This window comes from Cucurbita moschata, unplaced genomic scaffold (genome assembly GCF_002738365.1).
Source record: "Cucurbita moschata cultivar Rifu unplaced genomic scaffold, Cmos_1.0 Cmo_Scf00037, whole genome shotgun sequence".
In the NCBI taxonomy this organism is placed as follows: Eukaryota; Viridiplantae; Streptophyta; class Magnoliopsida; order Cucurbitales; family Cucurbitaceae; genus Cucurbita; species Cucurbita moschata.
In genome coordinates, this window is record NW_019268553.1 from 1,378,210 (window position 1) to 1,393,029 (window position 14,820).

The 14,820-nt window shown below is 38.0% G+C and overlaps 1 protein-coding gene and 1 pseudogene across 1 annotated transcript in view; both read right to left on the reverse strand.

The window, feature by feature from the left end:
- Nucleotides 1-3,344: 3,344 nt before the first annotated feature.
- On the reverse strand, nt 3,345-5,796 carry LOC111431769 (annotated as a pseudogene).
- A 736-nt stretch (nt 5,797-6,532) lies between these two features.
- The window catches only part of LOC111432029 (DNA repair protein RAD50), a 12,986-nt gene continuing 4,698 nt past the window's right edge, over nt 6,533-14,820 (reverse strand). The window contains exons 7-27 of the mRNA XM_023068819.1: nt 14,559-14,737; nt 14,262-14,432; nt 14,036-14,140; nt 13,859-13,966; nt 13,536-13,747; nt 13,344-13,436; nt 12,464-12,591; nt 11,864-11,978; nt 11,623-11,752; nt 11,148-11,357; nt 10,308-10,516; nt 9,948-10,149; nt 9,302-9,471; nt 8,896-9,220; nt 8,548-8,673; nt 8,412-8,464; nt 7,862-8,012; nt 7,553-7,615; nt 7,343-7,476; nt 7,052-7,180; nt 6,533-6,942 (exon numbers count right to left, since the gene is read on the reverse strand). Of these exons, the coding sequence (XP_022924587.1) occupies nt 6,903-6,942; nt 7,052-7,180; nt 7,343-7,476; nt 7,553-7,615; nt 7,862-8,012; nt 8,412-8,464; nt 8,548-8,673; nt 8,896-9,220; nt 9,302-9,471; nt 9,948-10,149; nt 10,308-10,516; nt 11,148-11,357; nt 11,623-11,752; nt 11,864-11,978; nt 12,464-12,591; nt 13,344-13,436; nt 13,536-13,747; nt 13,859-13,966; nt 14,036-14,140; nt 14,262-14,432; nt 14,559-14,737 (3,053 nt within the window). The 3' untranslated portion in view covers nt 6,533-6,902. The remainder of the gene's footprint in view (nt 6,943-7,051; nt 7,181-7,342; nt 7,477-7,552; nt 7,616-7,861; nt 8,013-8,411; nt 8,465-8,547; nt 8,674-8,895; nt 9,221-9,301; nt 9,472-9,947; nt 10,150-10,307; nt 10,517-11,147; nt 11,358-11,622; nt 11,753-11,863; nt 11,979-12,463; nt 12,592-13,343; nt 13,437-13,535; nt 13,748-13,858; nt 13,967-14,035; nt 14,141-14,261; nt 14,433-14,558; nt 14,738-14,820) is intronic.

Sequence of the window (14,820 nt, forward strand, 5' to 3'; positions counted from 1 at the left end):
TTTTTTTTTTTTTTTTTTTTTTGAAAAGTGAAATTTCTATGTTTATAGAATATGCTTTCATGTCATAAAATTATATGCAAAATCCTCGTCTTTGTGAATTCTGAGGAGTGGTTGACAATGGATAACAACTAACTTGTGTTGATAGAGAGAGGTTTCATTTTCATTTTAAACTTATGGGTTTCCATTTACTTTTGGTAAAACGGAGGCAAAAAAGCTTTACTATTTATGACCATTCAACCAAATCTCACATTCAGAGCCCATATTGCTGGAGAAGGAGACGAAACAGTGAAGAACAGCTTCAAAATGCCAAATCCCACTCTCTTCTTCCTTTTTTCCATCCTTCTTCCACTTGTTTTCCTGCAAACCCATTTCTCATTCTGTGATGCGATTCTTGATCTTAGATCTTTGAAGGGCAGTGAAATCGATGTTATGGCAAAAGGGGTTTGCAATCAGAAGATCGGGGAGTGCCTGACTGAGCCAGAAATGGAATCAGAAGTCAGTAGGAGAGTTCTGATGATGCAGAAGAAGTATATAAGCTATGACACCCTTAGGAGGGACATGGTTCCTTGTTCAAGACCAGGCGTTTCATATTATGAATGCCATCCTGGTCCAGCAAATTCTTATGACAGAGGCTGCGAGGTCATTACCAGATGTGCTAGAGATGTGCACGACATAAACACTTGATGATGACGACGGCACTAATAAGGTGAGAAATAGAGTTGCTATTTATTTATTATTTTTATTGGTGGTCTTTTTTTATAATGGTATATCTGGGTTTTAATGACTGTGCCAGTGTGGTGCATTGTTGATTTCTTGAGAGATCTGGGCTTTCCTGTGGGGGAAAACCTCGAGATTTGACTCTGCTCTCTGGTTTTAAGGATTTTGTGGACTGGAGTCTGTGATTTCGTCTAGCAATCCTAAATTTGGCCAATTGGGTGTTCATAACTGATATCATTCTCTTCTGTTCCTATTTAAAAGAAGAAGAAGATAGGAATGAAGAAAGCTTTTCTTCTTAGATCTTCAGGCAACTTAGTTATTGGTTTATAAAGAAGAAGAAGATAACTTGATTTGAAGTTGTGATGAGGGTTGGGGTTGAGTCGAGTTATGAAATCAGAACATCTTTGAATGTCAGACGCTTTCATGACGTTGATTTTTCTTTTCTGGGTGTGATGGAATCCTAATAGATTATTAAAATTGATAAATCTACTGCGATGGAATAGGGAAGTACTGATTTTATGATCTCGACTATACTAGAAATCATTTAGTGCTTTCCCTCCTGGTTGTTTTTTCTTTGCTGGAAATGGGGATTCATTGGTATAAGGAGGATGTAAAGATATGAAACGTGGGATATGAGGTATATGAGGTGTGATTGTGCCACATCGGTTGGAGAAAGAAACGAAACATGATGAGGTGTGATTGTGCCACATCGGTTGGAGAAAGAAACGAAACATGATGTTGAAGATTATTTGGAGTAAGTCCCACCTTGGTTAATTTAGTGGAAGATCATGAGTTATAAGTGAAGAATACTACCTCCATTGGTACGAGGCATTTTGCGAAAAATCATGAAAGCTTATGCTCAAAGTGAATAATATCGTACCATTGTTACCATGAAAGCTTATGCTCAAAGTGAATAATATCGTACCATTGTTACCATAAAAGTTTATGCTCAAAGTGAATAATATCATACCATTGTTGAGAGTTGTGATTCCTAACACAAGATATGCTAACGGGGTACTTGTTGTGCGGTTACAGTGCGACGTCAACTGGTTAGTATTGGAAAATGTGCTGAAACTGATTAGTATTGGAAAATGTGCTGAAAGTGCTTTCTCAAGGCAAGTTTTCTGGAGACTCTTGTGAAATGTATATCACAATTAGGACAATGGGGACATTGTGGGTGTGAAGAAATCAACTTTTGTGAAGTACATGGAAAATAGTAGGAGAAGAACTAGTAATTTTCATGAAACCAAGTCTATTGAGAGAGAGAGAGAGAGAGGTGAAGATATCTTGGGGCATATTCCTGGGAGTGAAGGTGATCAAACATAAACAACACCAAAAAACTGGCCTGAAAAAACTGACGGTGTACTTACCGGTTCGATCGGTGTTGAATACCGGTTCGATCGGTGTTGAATCTGTCGATCGACGTGCGTATGTATGTGTTGAATGCAGGCCTTCTCCTTTCTCTTCTCTTCTTCTCTATTTCTTCTTCTTTGTCTATTGTCATATGCAGTAACCCAGTCGTTTCATCCCTCCTTCCTTTCATATTTTTCAATGTTTTCTCGGTAGAACCGAGTGAGAACCAATGTAGTGAGTTGGTCAGTGTCACAAAGCCCTTCAAAACCAATGATCTCCGACTGACTGATGATCACCCCTACCTGTCGTGAGATATCTGACTTGATAACAACTACTGTTCTGGATTGTCTTATCAAACTTAAGACATTGTCTTGGACCGAATTCCATGGGTAGATAGATATGTTGAATCCTCTGTCATATTTGGAAAGTTCTGGGGATGTTTAAACAAATTTAGGATTAGAGATTAAGCTCTGACTAAGATAGGATTAGAGATTAAGCTTACATGATCTATGATTCTATGTAAGCTTCTCTCCTTTATGCATCACTTTTAGCAGATCTCTAAGTAGTCTACCATGTTGTTCTTTACGGCTTTCCATAGAAATTTTGAATCACATTTTGTGAACAACAACTATATGAAAAGTAGATGCTTGATCCCACGGAAGAGAGGAACGAAACCCATCTTTAAAGGGTGTGAAAACCTCTTCAGACACTGCAAATATCAAGCGATGTGCCAGAACGGATGCTGGCCCACAAAGGAGTAGATTGTGTGATCGGTTGAAGAGAGAAATGAAACTCATCTTTAAAGGGTGTGGAAACCTCTCCAGACACTGCAAATACCGAGCGATGTGCCAGCACGGACGCTGGCTCCCAAAGAGGTGGATTGTGAGATCCCACTCAGTTAGAGAGGGTAGAAAAATAACGGGCTAAAACGGATAATATCTTCTAGTGGTGGACTTTAATTGTGTTCACCTACTTAGAGACTGAAATAATATTTAAACTTCTAAGGGTGGACTTTAATTGTGTTCACCTACTTAGAGACTAAAATAATATTTAAATCATATCTCAGTTATGCTTTATATTACTCGTATCTTCTTGCATCTCAAAGATTAAGTACCGTGATTTAACTCTGAGAATGTAATTTTGAAGCTTGTTGTTGGGATCCCTTCAACTGTTGCGCCCAGAAGCAAATATCAACCAGGATGTTTTGTTCATTGAGATGGAGCATGAAGATTTATTTATATGGTTTTGTAAAAAGTAGTGTTGAATTATTATGATAAGTTAAAAGAATTTTGATGTTTAACTGGAATTGCCTTTGAACTTCATACATTGTAGCCACAGCTTTTGGATCCCACTGGTCCTCAGCAACATCACTCTGAGAAAATTGCAGCCAATCCCACACAAACCCAACCCAACCCAACCTTATTCAATCCATTTGATCTTTGACAAAACAACTTAAAATTGGATCGTCCCGATCGATACTGTCCCGTCCCACCGTCCTTTCAGTACCGGTAGTGATCGGGCTTGTAAGGACCTTCAATGGGGACGCTAATGTAGTCAGCTTGGTCCTTACTGAGCTTAGTGAGCTTAGCTCCAAGCTTGCCTAGGTGAAGAGCAGCAACTTTCTCATCTAGACGCTTAGGCAAAACGTACACTTTCTTCTCATATTTTCCAGACTTCCTCTCATTCCAAAGCTCTAGCTGTGCGATCACTTGGTTTGTGAATGAACAGGACATCACAAAGCTGGGGTGGCCAGTGGCACATCCTAAGTTCATCAGCCGCCCCTCTGCCAACACGATGATGCCCGAGTTTGAGGCTTGATCGTAATGTGCTTCACTCCGGGGTAAGTCTCAAGCCCATTCATGTCGATCTCGTTATCAAAGTGACCAATGTTGCAAACAATTGCATTGTTCTTCATCTTCCTCATATCACTCACCATGATGATGTCCTTGTTGCCTGTGGTGGTGACGAAAATGTCTGCCTGTGATACCACATCCTCAAGTGGCAAGACCTGGAAGCCTTCCATCAATGCCTGAAGGGCGCAAATCGGGTCGATCTCCGTGATGACGACACGAGCTCCTCCTTGTTTGAGGGCAAAAGCACAACCCTTGCCAACATCTCCATAGCCACACACCACAGCAACCTTGCCAGCAATCATAACATCCGTAGCTCTCATCAGACCATCAGGAAGTGAGTGGCGGCAACCGTACAAGTTATCGAACTGTTTCATCAAGTATTCAAAGTAATTGCTTAATCAGTCCATGAAATGTTCATACAAGATCTCAAAAACAGCCAGATTCAAGCACAAAATTGATAACCAAAGCACGACTCTCCACAATGGTACGATATTATCTACTTTGAGCATAAACTCTATGCTTTACTTTGGATTTCTCGAGAAGACCTCATACTAATGGAGAGAGTATTACTTGATTATAAACCCATAATCATTCCCTAAATTAGTTGATGTGGGACTTTCATCAAACACCTTCCCTCGAACAAAGCACGTCTCCCCTTAATCAAGACTCGGACTCGAATCCTTTGTTAGACATTTGAGGATTTACCAATCTATTGGCACTGCTAAGTTTAGGAATGATTCTGATACTATATTAGATGACTCTCCACAATGTATGATATTGTACACTTGAGCATAAACTTTCATGGCTTTATTTTGGGCTCCCAAAAAGATCTAGTAACTGGCTTTATTTTGGGCTCCCAAAAAGGTCTAGTAACTGGCTTTATTTTGGGCTCCCAAAAAGGTCTAGTAACAATTGAGAGAGTATTCCTGATTATAAACCTATAATCATTCTAAATCCATAATCATTCTAGACGTGAAACTTTCATCATCCAACACATCCAACCCAAAGAATTATTACCTTGCTCTTTGTGACTGAGTCATTAACATTAATGGCAGGGAACAGCAAAGTTCCATTAGTTTGCATCTGGTACAACCTCTTCACACCGGTGGTCGTCTCCTCCGAGACACCAACCAATCTCTCCTTCATCTTCTGGTACCTCTTAGGATTCGTCTTCAATCCATCTCGAACAATGGTGAGAACGATTTGAAACTCGGCGTTGGTAGTTGAAGAAGGATCCGGTAGCGTCCCTGATTTTTCAAAGATCTCCTCTGCCTTCACTCCTTCGTGGATCAACATCGTAGCATCGCCACCATCGTCGACAATGAGATCCGGACCACCGTCGGGGCCCCAATCCAAGGACTGCTCCGTGCACCACCAATACTCCTGCAGAGTCTCTCCCTTCCAAGCGAACACGGCGGCGCTGTCGCGAGCAATGGCCGCGGCAGCGTGATCCTGAGTTGAGAAAATGTTGCAGGAGCACCAACGGACCTCAGCGCCTAGAGCGGTTAAGGTTTCGATGAGGACGGCAGTTTGGATCGTCATGTGAAGAGATCCGGTGATTTTTGCTCCTTTGAAAGGCTGCGATTTTCCATATTCAGTTCTGCAAGCCATTAATCCAGGCATTTCAACCTCGGCGAGATCGATTTCGAGGCGACCGAAATCGGCTTGCGCCATGTCCCTGACCTTGTACTCACGGCCACTGCTGGTTTTGTCTACTAATAGAGACATTGCTAATCAAAATTGAATAAAAAAATGACCAAACAAAAAGAAATCAAATCGAATTCAAACGAAACGAAATGGAACTTTCGTTTCGACTTCTATACTTTATTTCTTCTGAGATTCGAATTTGAAAGTGGCTATGGGGATTTTTGTATGTTTCAGATGAGCGAGTCGAGGAAGATGAAGTATGGAGGGAGTTTATATAGGCTCTAATGGGAGTGTGATGGACGGTTGAGATTTAATGACGACGTTTTATCTGTGATGAGATATGTGGTCTCAGGGGGGGTTGGTGGATCTGGTAAAAGCAGCGTGCATTCTACCCGGGAGTTATGCGGGGCCCACATGGACCATAAGAGTGACACGTGTCGACTGTTCAGCCATTTCTTAACGTTCAGCGCGGGAAATTAGATCGTTTGATCGTTTGTACGGTGAGGATCCTAATTTCCTCTCCCCCCTTCCCTCCAATTTTTTTTTCAATTTTTTCATTGATTAAAACTAAAAAAATACAAAAGTTCAAAAAGAAAATAGATTTAATTTCCATTTTCAATAATATTGTAAAACATATTTTAAATAGTTTTCTATTCCTTTTCTATAAAATCATGAGTAAGGGCCAAAAATCGAATAAACCCAGACTTTTCGTTTTTCAAACAAGTGGCACATGCAGTCAGAAAAAAATCACCCCAAAGAAATTTCCACTCGAACAACCTATCTTTAAGAAGACAAAGCTCTCAATTATTGAAATTCCCTACGTACAAGAAAAACATAATTCTTTTTTTTTTTTTTTTTTTAAATTTTGATAATATCATTTAAGTAAAAGAAAAAAACATAATTTACTACTACATGTCCACGTTGCAGCCACATAATCACATAATATAACATCATTAAAAAGGTATAAATTCCTTCCTCTAAAGGAGTTTCTAAGATAATTACAATTGAGAACAATCTCATAATATATGTACTTAAAAAATTCCCATTGTAATGCACATTTTGAAAGTATAGCTGTAGGTGATCAGGTGCGGGTAAGTACAGTGGTTATGCGTACACTTGCAAGTTGATTGATGGGGTTGGTACACGTAAGCATCAGGTGAGGTTGGTGAAAAGGGCAGAAAAGACCAAATTGCCCATCCACTCCGAGGTGTCCCTATGGCTTCTTCAGTTGCCTGTCATGTTTCTGTGTCACCGCCCAGTGACGTCCTGACCATTCCCACACAAACCCGTTGCTTCACCATTCAAATGAAGTACTAACATTCTTCCATGGCTTCAATCAAATATCTCCTGGCTTTCTATTATGCTATGCTGACTGTAAAGCAGAATTAGCAATAGAATAAGGAGAATAAAATCTGTGCAAATAACACTACAAATACACCAAATTGATACACACACATATACATATGTAGTGAGAGCCTTACAGGTCGTCTTTCGTTACACGATAATACTTCTCTGCATGCTGTCTCTGACCAATTAGCTGAGCGAAACGCTCGTCGTGTGTAATTACTATGAGCTGAAAGTTCTCCTGCCCTTTCCTGTCCTCCATGATTCTGCAGAAAAACATGGCACCCTACCAGTCATACGTTTGGTCGCAAAGGCAAATTATGTTCGGCTCGACTATCTTAACAGTCAACAGCACAGTTCTTTTACCAGGTTGGAACCATACATCAAAGCAAAATCAAAACGAAATAAACGAATGTGTATATCGATACCGTAGAAGAGCTGCAGCAAGACTTTCGGCATTTGGACCATCAAGATTGGTGGTTGGCTCGTCTAGAGCGAGTATTCCGCAGTTGAGGCAGAACGTTTCAGCCAATGCTAATCGAATTATAAGAGAGGCAAGAACCTGTAACTATGATATTAGATCAATTCCTCAAAGGAAAAGCGCAAGTTATAAACAGAGGGATAGAATTGGACCCTACCTTCTGACCAGCACTGCACCTTCCTCTCATTTCTAGTTCTGCATCTCCTGTCTGCATGAGAACCTGAACAGTATACACGTGAGATCCCACATTGGTTAGGAGGAAAATGAAGCATTCTTTATAAGGGTGTGAAAACTCTCCCTAGCAGACGCGTTTTAAAATCTTAAGGAGAAGCCCGAAAGAAAAAACCCAAAGAGGACAATATCTGTTAGCGGGTGGGCTTGGGCCATTACAATACATGACTAGCATTGAATATATAATAAAAAAGAGACCGACAAAGAAAGCAGCGGTAATAGAGAGCTAGCGGACCTTGTAGCTATATGAACGAGTTCCTGCACCCTCAGAATCTGAGTGAATACTTATATAGTCAATATCTTGTCCCCTATACGTTTGTTGCCACAACTCCCTTATAATTTTATTTATTTCCTCCATTTTCATGCTGTGGAAGCGCATGAGTGCTCTGAAATAAAGAAAAAAACACAATTCTTGATATATAAAAGAAATCTTATAAGGCTAAATTACAAAAAATGCCCCAAAAGTTTGATGTTTGTTTAAAAAATACCCCTAAGCTTTTAAAAGTAGTAATGTTATTATCGACTTGCTCTAGAAGTAGAAACTCGTTAGAATCTAGGATAGAAACTGGAACTCGTAATGGGTATGGTGGTGAGTTGGAATGGTGTGACACCGTTCAAGTCCCAATCTCTGTTTAGAGTCACTAGTATATCATTCCAACTCCAAATTTTCATCCAATATTCTAACAAATTTCTACTTTAAAAGTAGTTTGAAACGGGTACTCCTCGTAATTTAGCAATGGTACTCGTAATTTAGCCTCAAAATTATAACTCATTATAAGGCTCACTTGTCAAGGGCATTGTAATATCTGTCCAAGTCCTTGTTTGCCATCTCAGTTGTCTGTCATTAAATACTAAGGTTATCAATGGAACCAAATTAGAAAAAACAGAACCTATTAGCTGCTGAAAAAATATATATCAAACCTTAAGCTGAATTAGCTGATCAAAATACCGCTTGTCAATGTCCTTGTATTGCGCATGCTTCAAATCAATTTTATTCTTTGAAATATTGCTTTGATAGACAGACATTGTCCCATGAAACCTGTTTAGCTGTTACAACATAAATACACAAAACCATTCAGGATGTTATCTACCTTTATATAATTATCGAGTAATGCGTGGGAGAAAATTTGTGAAAGTAAACAAGATCAAGGCATCGATATTAAAGTCGTGTGTATCAATGGAATACGTAACTATATATTAATTGGATGCACAGCCTAGATGGAAAAGATAAGTAAGATTTCATATTTGTAGGGAGAAGAAAAGAAAAACCTCAGACAATAGCCTCTCTCTGTCCTGAGACAGTTTTCCTAGTTCGGCCTCAACAGTTGAAACCCCTCCGATCTTTAAAATTTGCTCTTCCAATGATTCGATATCACGAGCAAGCTCATCGACTTCAGCCTTTGTTTTCCTGTAGTTCAAGTTGTCCTCAATGTTCCTTCTTAATTGATCTTGATTCCGCATCAAGTCCTTACTTTTGTTTAATTCAACCAATATTTCCTGCTTCCTACTGTCACAACCTTGAAGCTGAGATTCAGCCTGTGCTTTCTTTTCCTGCAGTTCTTTTAGCCTCTCACCTTTCTTTAAATCAAGGTACCTGTAGTGTAAAACCAAACCAAACATTAGCTTTGAGGGCATGAAAGGACATTTAGATCACTCGAAAACTCGTTGAACGTACTCTTTAATCTTTGAAGTTGTCCTAAGAAGCGTCTCGACTTCCTGCTGAAATTTCCTCTTTTTGTCACCCAGCTCCTCGTATTCATGATTAAGTTTATCTTTTAGTTCATTATAGTCGTTAAGTAGTTTGTCTTTCTCCTTTGACAAAGGGATAAGAGCTTCTGCCAAATGCTGCAAGATTATAGCAAGATTAGTACATAAAAAGATAGTAAAAGGAGATTAACCTAGGATTATCCAAGATTAACCTAAAAGGAGATTAACCTAGGATTATCCAAGATTAACCTAATTCTCCCTGCATCATTTTGCTTACAGGCTATCAAGATAATTTATGTATCTGTTTGACATATACACAATGTTCCTGACATATCTTTATTCTATCCTTTATGTGAATATTTATGGGAGTAAAGCCTACAGAGGAAAAAAAATTGTCCATTTCTACTTCATATCAAAGCTGTTTCTTTGGGAGGAAATCGAGAATTTTTAGAGCGAACTGCAAGATCGAGAATAACTTTTCAGATTTTGGTTCTTTTATATTATATTTGAATGGACACATTTTTTGCACGGGCACTCCTCGACCTCTTTTACCTTTGAAATTTGTTTTTCTTATTCATATTTTCCTTTATTTTCGAGCAAGAAAAAAGAATTACCTTCTCATCAAGATCGACTTGACCTCTTTCCTCGGTCAGACGGTCCAACTCTTCTTCTGCCTTCCTAACGTCACGCAAAGTATTAGCAGCTTTCACTTTTTCCTCTCTAAGAGTGTGCCACCTTATCTGAATGTTGGACAAATCATTTTCCATATATCTTTGTTCATCCCTTAGCTTCTCTAGTTCATTGTGTAAACCATCTCTGTTTCCAAAAAATACAAAAAGTTATTCTACAGTTATAAGAAAGAGACAAAAATCAGCTGAAAGAAGAGAGCACTTTGTAATTGACTTAAAGGGTAAACAAATAGAATTTAAAGTATGATTTTATGCAATAGATATAACATCAAGTGAGTTAGTTACTTGGTGTTTTGCAATGCATTCAGCTCTGACTGAATTTCTTCCATTGTTTTCACACCTTTCCCTCGAAAATCAAGCTTGTAGACCAAGTCATCAACTTGCTTTTGCCAAGTTTGAATTTCTTGGTAAAGTCTGTCGGCAGTGTCAATAGGTTGCACCAAGTTCTCGATTGCGTCCCGGTCAGCCTTTACTTGAGCTAAGACGCCCACCACCTACAGGTAAAGATAGGTTACATCATGCTACTTGTAAACATCTTTAATACAAGAAGTCAGTTTTTCAGCCATTGTTTGTAGGCATTACATCCTTCTCAAATGAATGCGCAGTATACAAGAAACACCTATGTCTGGACCTCTCTCTCAACAAGGGAAAATTGACACTAGTTCAATTTGAGGAGAAATTTATCCAACTGAGTTGAAAGAAGACTTTGTCCCTATCCACTTTCCACAAAAATAAATAAATAAAACTTAAGACAAAGATCTTAATGAAATTCCGTTTCCTCTAAAAAAAAAGGAAAAGAAATTAATTCTACGACAAAGATCTTCCTCAACTGAAAAACCTTGTTAGCATATGGCTGAAGGGTTTCCTACACAAAAACGAACTTTGCCCATCCAAAAGACCACAGCCAAGTAGGAGAAATCGGCATATTCGCTAACCTGAATTCAGGACTCTTTCATAAAATCAATTCTCAGCTCTAGAAAGAAGAATTAAAAGAGTCATTAATTACTCCTTTCCAAATTGAAATATCTTATATTTCTATTTTTGTGTTCTTCCTGAGTGAAAGAAGAAGAAGAAAAGGAAGAAGAAGAAGAAGAGGCAGAACATAAAAGGTGATATGCCAATTACATCGTCAAGGGCCTGTGACTTTTCATCCAGCTCTTCGTTAAGCTGATGAAGTTCTTTCTCTGCTTTAGGAATTGTTTCATTGCTAAGTTTGACATATTCTTCAAAAACCATGCGGAGCTTGTCCAGATGCTGGAAATGGGAGTCGGCACTGGAAGACTCCATGGCAAGCACTTTCATATGCTCAGCAGAACTTGCAGCCTTCACTCTTTGCTGAAATTAGAAAAGACCAATCAAAAACCAATAAATAAAGAGACTTTCAGGAGATAGAAATAACTCGGCCGAGTTAAAGCAACATTCAAGTGAAAAACTTTACCAGGTAGATACAATTCACATTAAAGAAAATACCAAAATAAAGAAGATCAAGAACTACTTAAAGATACAGAAGAATGAATCATAAGGAAAAATGTGCAGGAAAAAGCATAAGAGCATTCAGGTGGAAAAAAGAATCGGAGGCATGAAAGATACAGTTTTCAACCTTTTTAACAAATTCATCTTCTTCTTCTGCTGTGAAGGGGCGCTCACAACAAGGGCAAACATGATGAGCACGGGCAACTCTTTCAAATGGATCAAACATTTGACGCATACCATCGGCAATATTGTACTTGCTGCAGGCAATGCACCAAAAACCTTGTTAATCAAAATCAGAAAGAAAATAGATCAATAAAAATTAAAATCTCAAAATTGCAGCATCATGAAGTTTAAGGCCACAACTGTACCTTTTTTGCACATCTTTTTTCTCCTTAGCCCCTTCCAAGGCCTTGAGATACAAATCAACACTAAAAGAGTGTGGATCCAAGGACTGGAGTTTGGATTCAACAAATCTCTTTCTTGCTGCATCAAACCAAAAAACAATTGATGGAAAAGACATTTGCAATCAAACAGTCTTGTATAGAGAAAAATGGATGGTGGTATCCAGTGACATGAAAAAGCGGGGGAGGGATTTAGAAATCATTGTATTGCTATAGCGGTGCGGGTTGGTTGGGAGATAAAAGATTTACGACACAAATACTTGCTAAAAATTTAAATTCATTGGAACTGTAAATTTAAAGACATATTATGTGAAGACTTTTTCTTCGATTTTCTTTTAGCAGGTTCCTTTAATGGGGCAAACCCATGTTGCATAAATATTCAGGTACCATAAACAAATTGAAACTAACATAATAACAAATCAACCTTAAAACACGAATGAAATAAAAGAAAAGTAGAAAAACCATTTTCGTACAATAATTCAACAACAAACATAAAAAAATATAAATGAAGAGAAAATATTTATGAATGGTATCATTCCTAAAATACTGACAGAACGGAGAACTCACACTCCATTTCCTTTTGATATCTGGAAAGGTTGTTATTAACTTCCTGTATTTTCATCTGCAACATATTCACATCCTTCTCGGCTTCACGAGATTTAGAATTTAGGTCATCATACTCCATACCAACAGCCCTGAGATAAGAGAAGAAGATTAAGCTTGCTCTTTGAAAGGAAGGTAAGGCCGTGCCTGTTGCTAAGATTATAGAGCGCATTCTATTCTATCACCCAACAAGACCAATCTTTTTTAAACTAACATCCGAATTCTAAAAGCTAAAGAAAAGAAGAAAGGGGGAACGCCACCAAGTCAATATGGGACTCAAAAATGATAGATAATCACTAAGTACAAAAATGATATGCTTGAGAACTCAGGAAATTGGTTTGGCCAATAATTTAATGCAGAACCCAACTATTCTACCAAGGAGGATATTATGTCTTGGCAATAAAGAATTAAATATTTATATATAACATACCAAACCATGTAAGATCAAACAACATATTTCCAAGTATAGAACAAATAAACAACAGAAACCTTATAGCATAGCTACCCCGTCCTCCGGCTGTAAACAGTGTGTACAAAAAACCTTCATCTTAATATGCATTCCAAGCAAATACGATGACACAGAATGTAGTGGGATAGATATGAAATTGAACAAATTTCATGCCTCTCACATGATCCTTAATTATAAATACGGTCTATATCGTTCCACAGTTCTTTATTTTAACAGGTTAGAGAGTTGTCTTGTAGCACCTCATCAGTTGAAGTAAACAGAATAATCATCTACAAATATCGTATATGTGGTAGAATTGATCCAGTCAAGCATTCAACTTTAGAATTATCCTTTGGGAAGATAGCGAAAAGGAATTGAGGATAGAACTAAAAGAACCTGAGTGCTTGAGTGATTTCTTTTTTCAAATCCTTCTCTGGAGGCAATCTCCCCTTCAGCACTCCTCTAATTTTGTCCTTGTACTCATCGATTCTGAAGACACAAGTAAGGAAAGAAAAGCAAAAGCATAAACATTTGCAATTGAAGCTGACATGGTATGAAACATAAGCCAGAAAGAGATACTTCACTTACATCTTTCTATGCTTCTTTTTATGATTATCTAACTCCGCTTTCTTGAGAGCAAGTTTTACTCTGTCCTCAGAGTCACCAGCCATTATGTCCTTTTCTCTGTTAACAGCCTTGATTTTCTGCTCAATACCATATAGATCACTTTGCTTTTGACGTATTGTTGATTCAAATTCTCTTTCAGCAAGCTGGTTTGTCTTTCTCTCGACCTCAATTTGCTGCAATAACCAAGAGATGATGTCCATATGTGATCATCTTCATTTATCTTTCCAAGCAAAACTATGCAATTCCAAATTTTAAAAAATTGAAGTAGGACAACTACTACCAACCATATTTTTTTCTCTTTCATCAATGTGAGAAAGATCAACATGAGAAATTTGAAGTTCAAATGAATCTCGCTCGCTCTCCTTCGCTTCAATCCTTCTCACAATTCCTCTCTGCATAAAGTCAATTAATAGAGTAAACAACATATAGTTTTTGAAGTTTCAAAATCATTTCAGACGCACTTTAATGTCAGCTTTAGCATGTTTTTGGGCCTCGATATTTTTCCATCGATCATTTGCACCCATGTAGCAGTCCCACGCTGTCTTAAGTTCAACATCATTTGAAACCTGCAATTCCATCTCCCTTATTATATTGGTTCTCAAGAAACGGTTTTAAAAAACCGATACAAACTGGTTCTATACTAAATCATTCCCCAACTTTGATAATATAAAGTCCCAAGAAAGTTACCCTTTTATCTTGCATATCCTTGTCAAGGTCCACCAGTCTTGATTTTATTCTATTGGTTAGGTTGGATGCAACTTCGTCACTAAAGGAAGTATTTGGCACAGAACCAAGATTATGCCTTGCAAAAAGTTCTTCAATATTAGAATCACGTTCATTCTTCAATGACATGTGCACCTGGAGTAGAAGTTTAAGAATTACTGAGGCATCTTCTTCTACATTTGAAGGCAATGCATAGCCATTCGTTCTTGTGGTAAAAAGCAAGAAGAAAATTGTTAAAATTTTGCTTCAAAGATGACTGACCTCAGCTTCTGTTTGAAGCTTGCTTATCTCCCATATATGTTCATTAATTGTCTGCTTAAGAAAGGAACTCTTTGTCTCCATGTCATTCATCTCCCTCTCCAACTTGCTTACTTTAGACTCCAAAATAGCAATTCTTTCTTCAAACTTGGTTTTCCATTCCTTCAATTCTTCATCAGTGTCTACACAATGGAGAGTAATCAATGAAAAGGAAACCCCGACAAAAAAAAAAAAAAAAAAAAAAAAAAAAAAAAAAAAAAAAAAA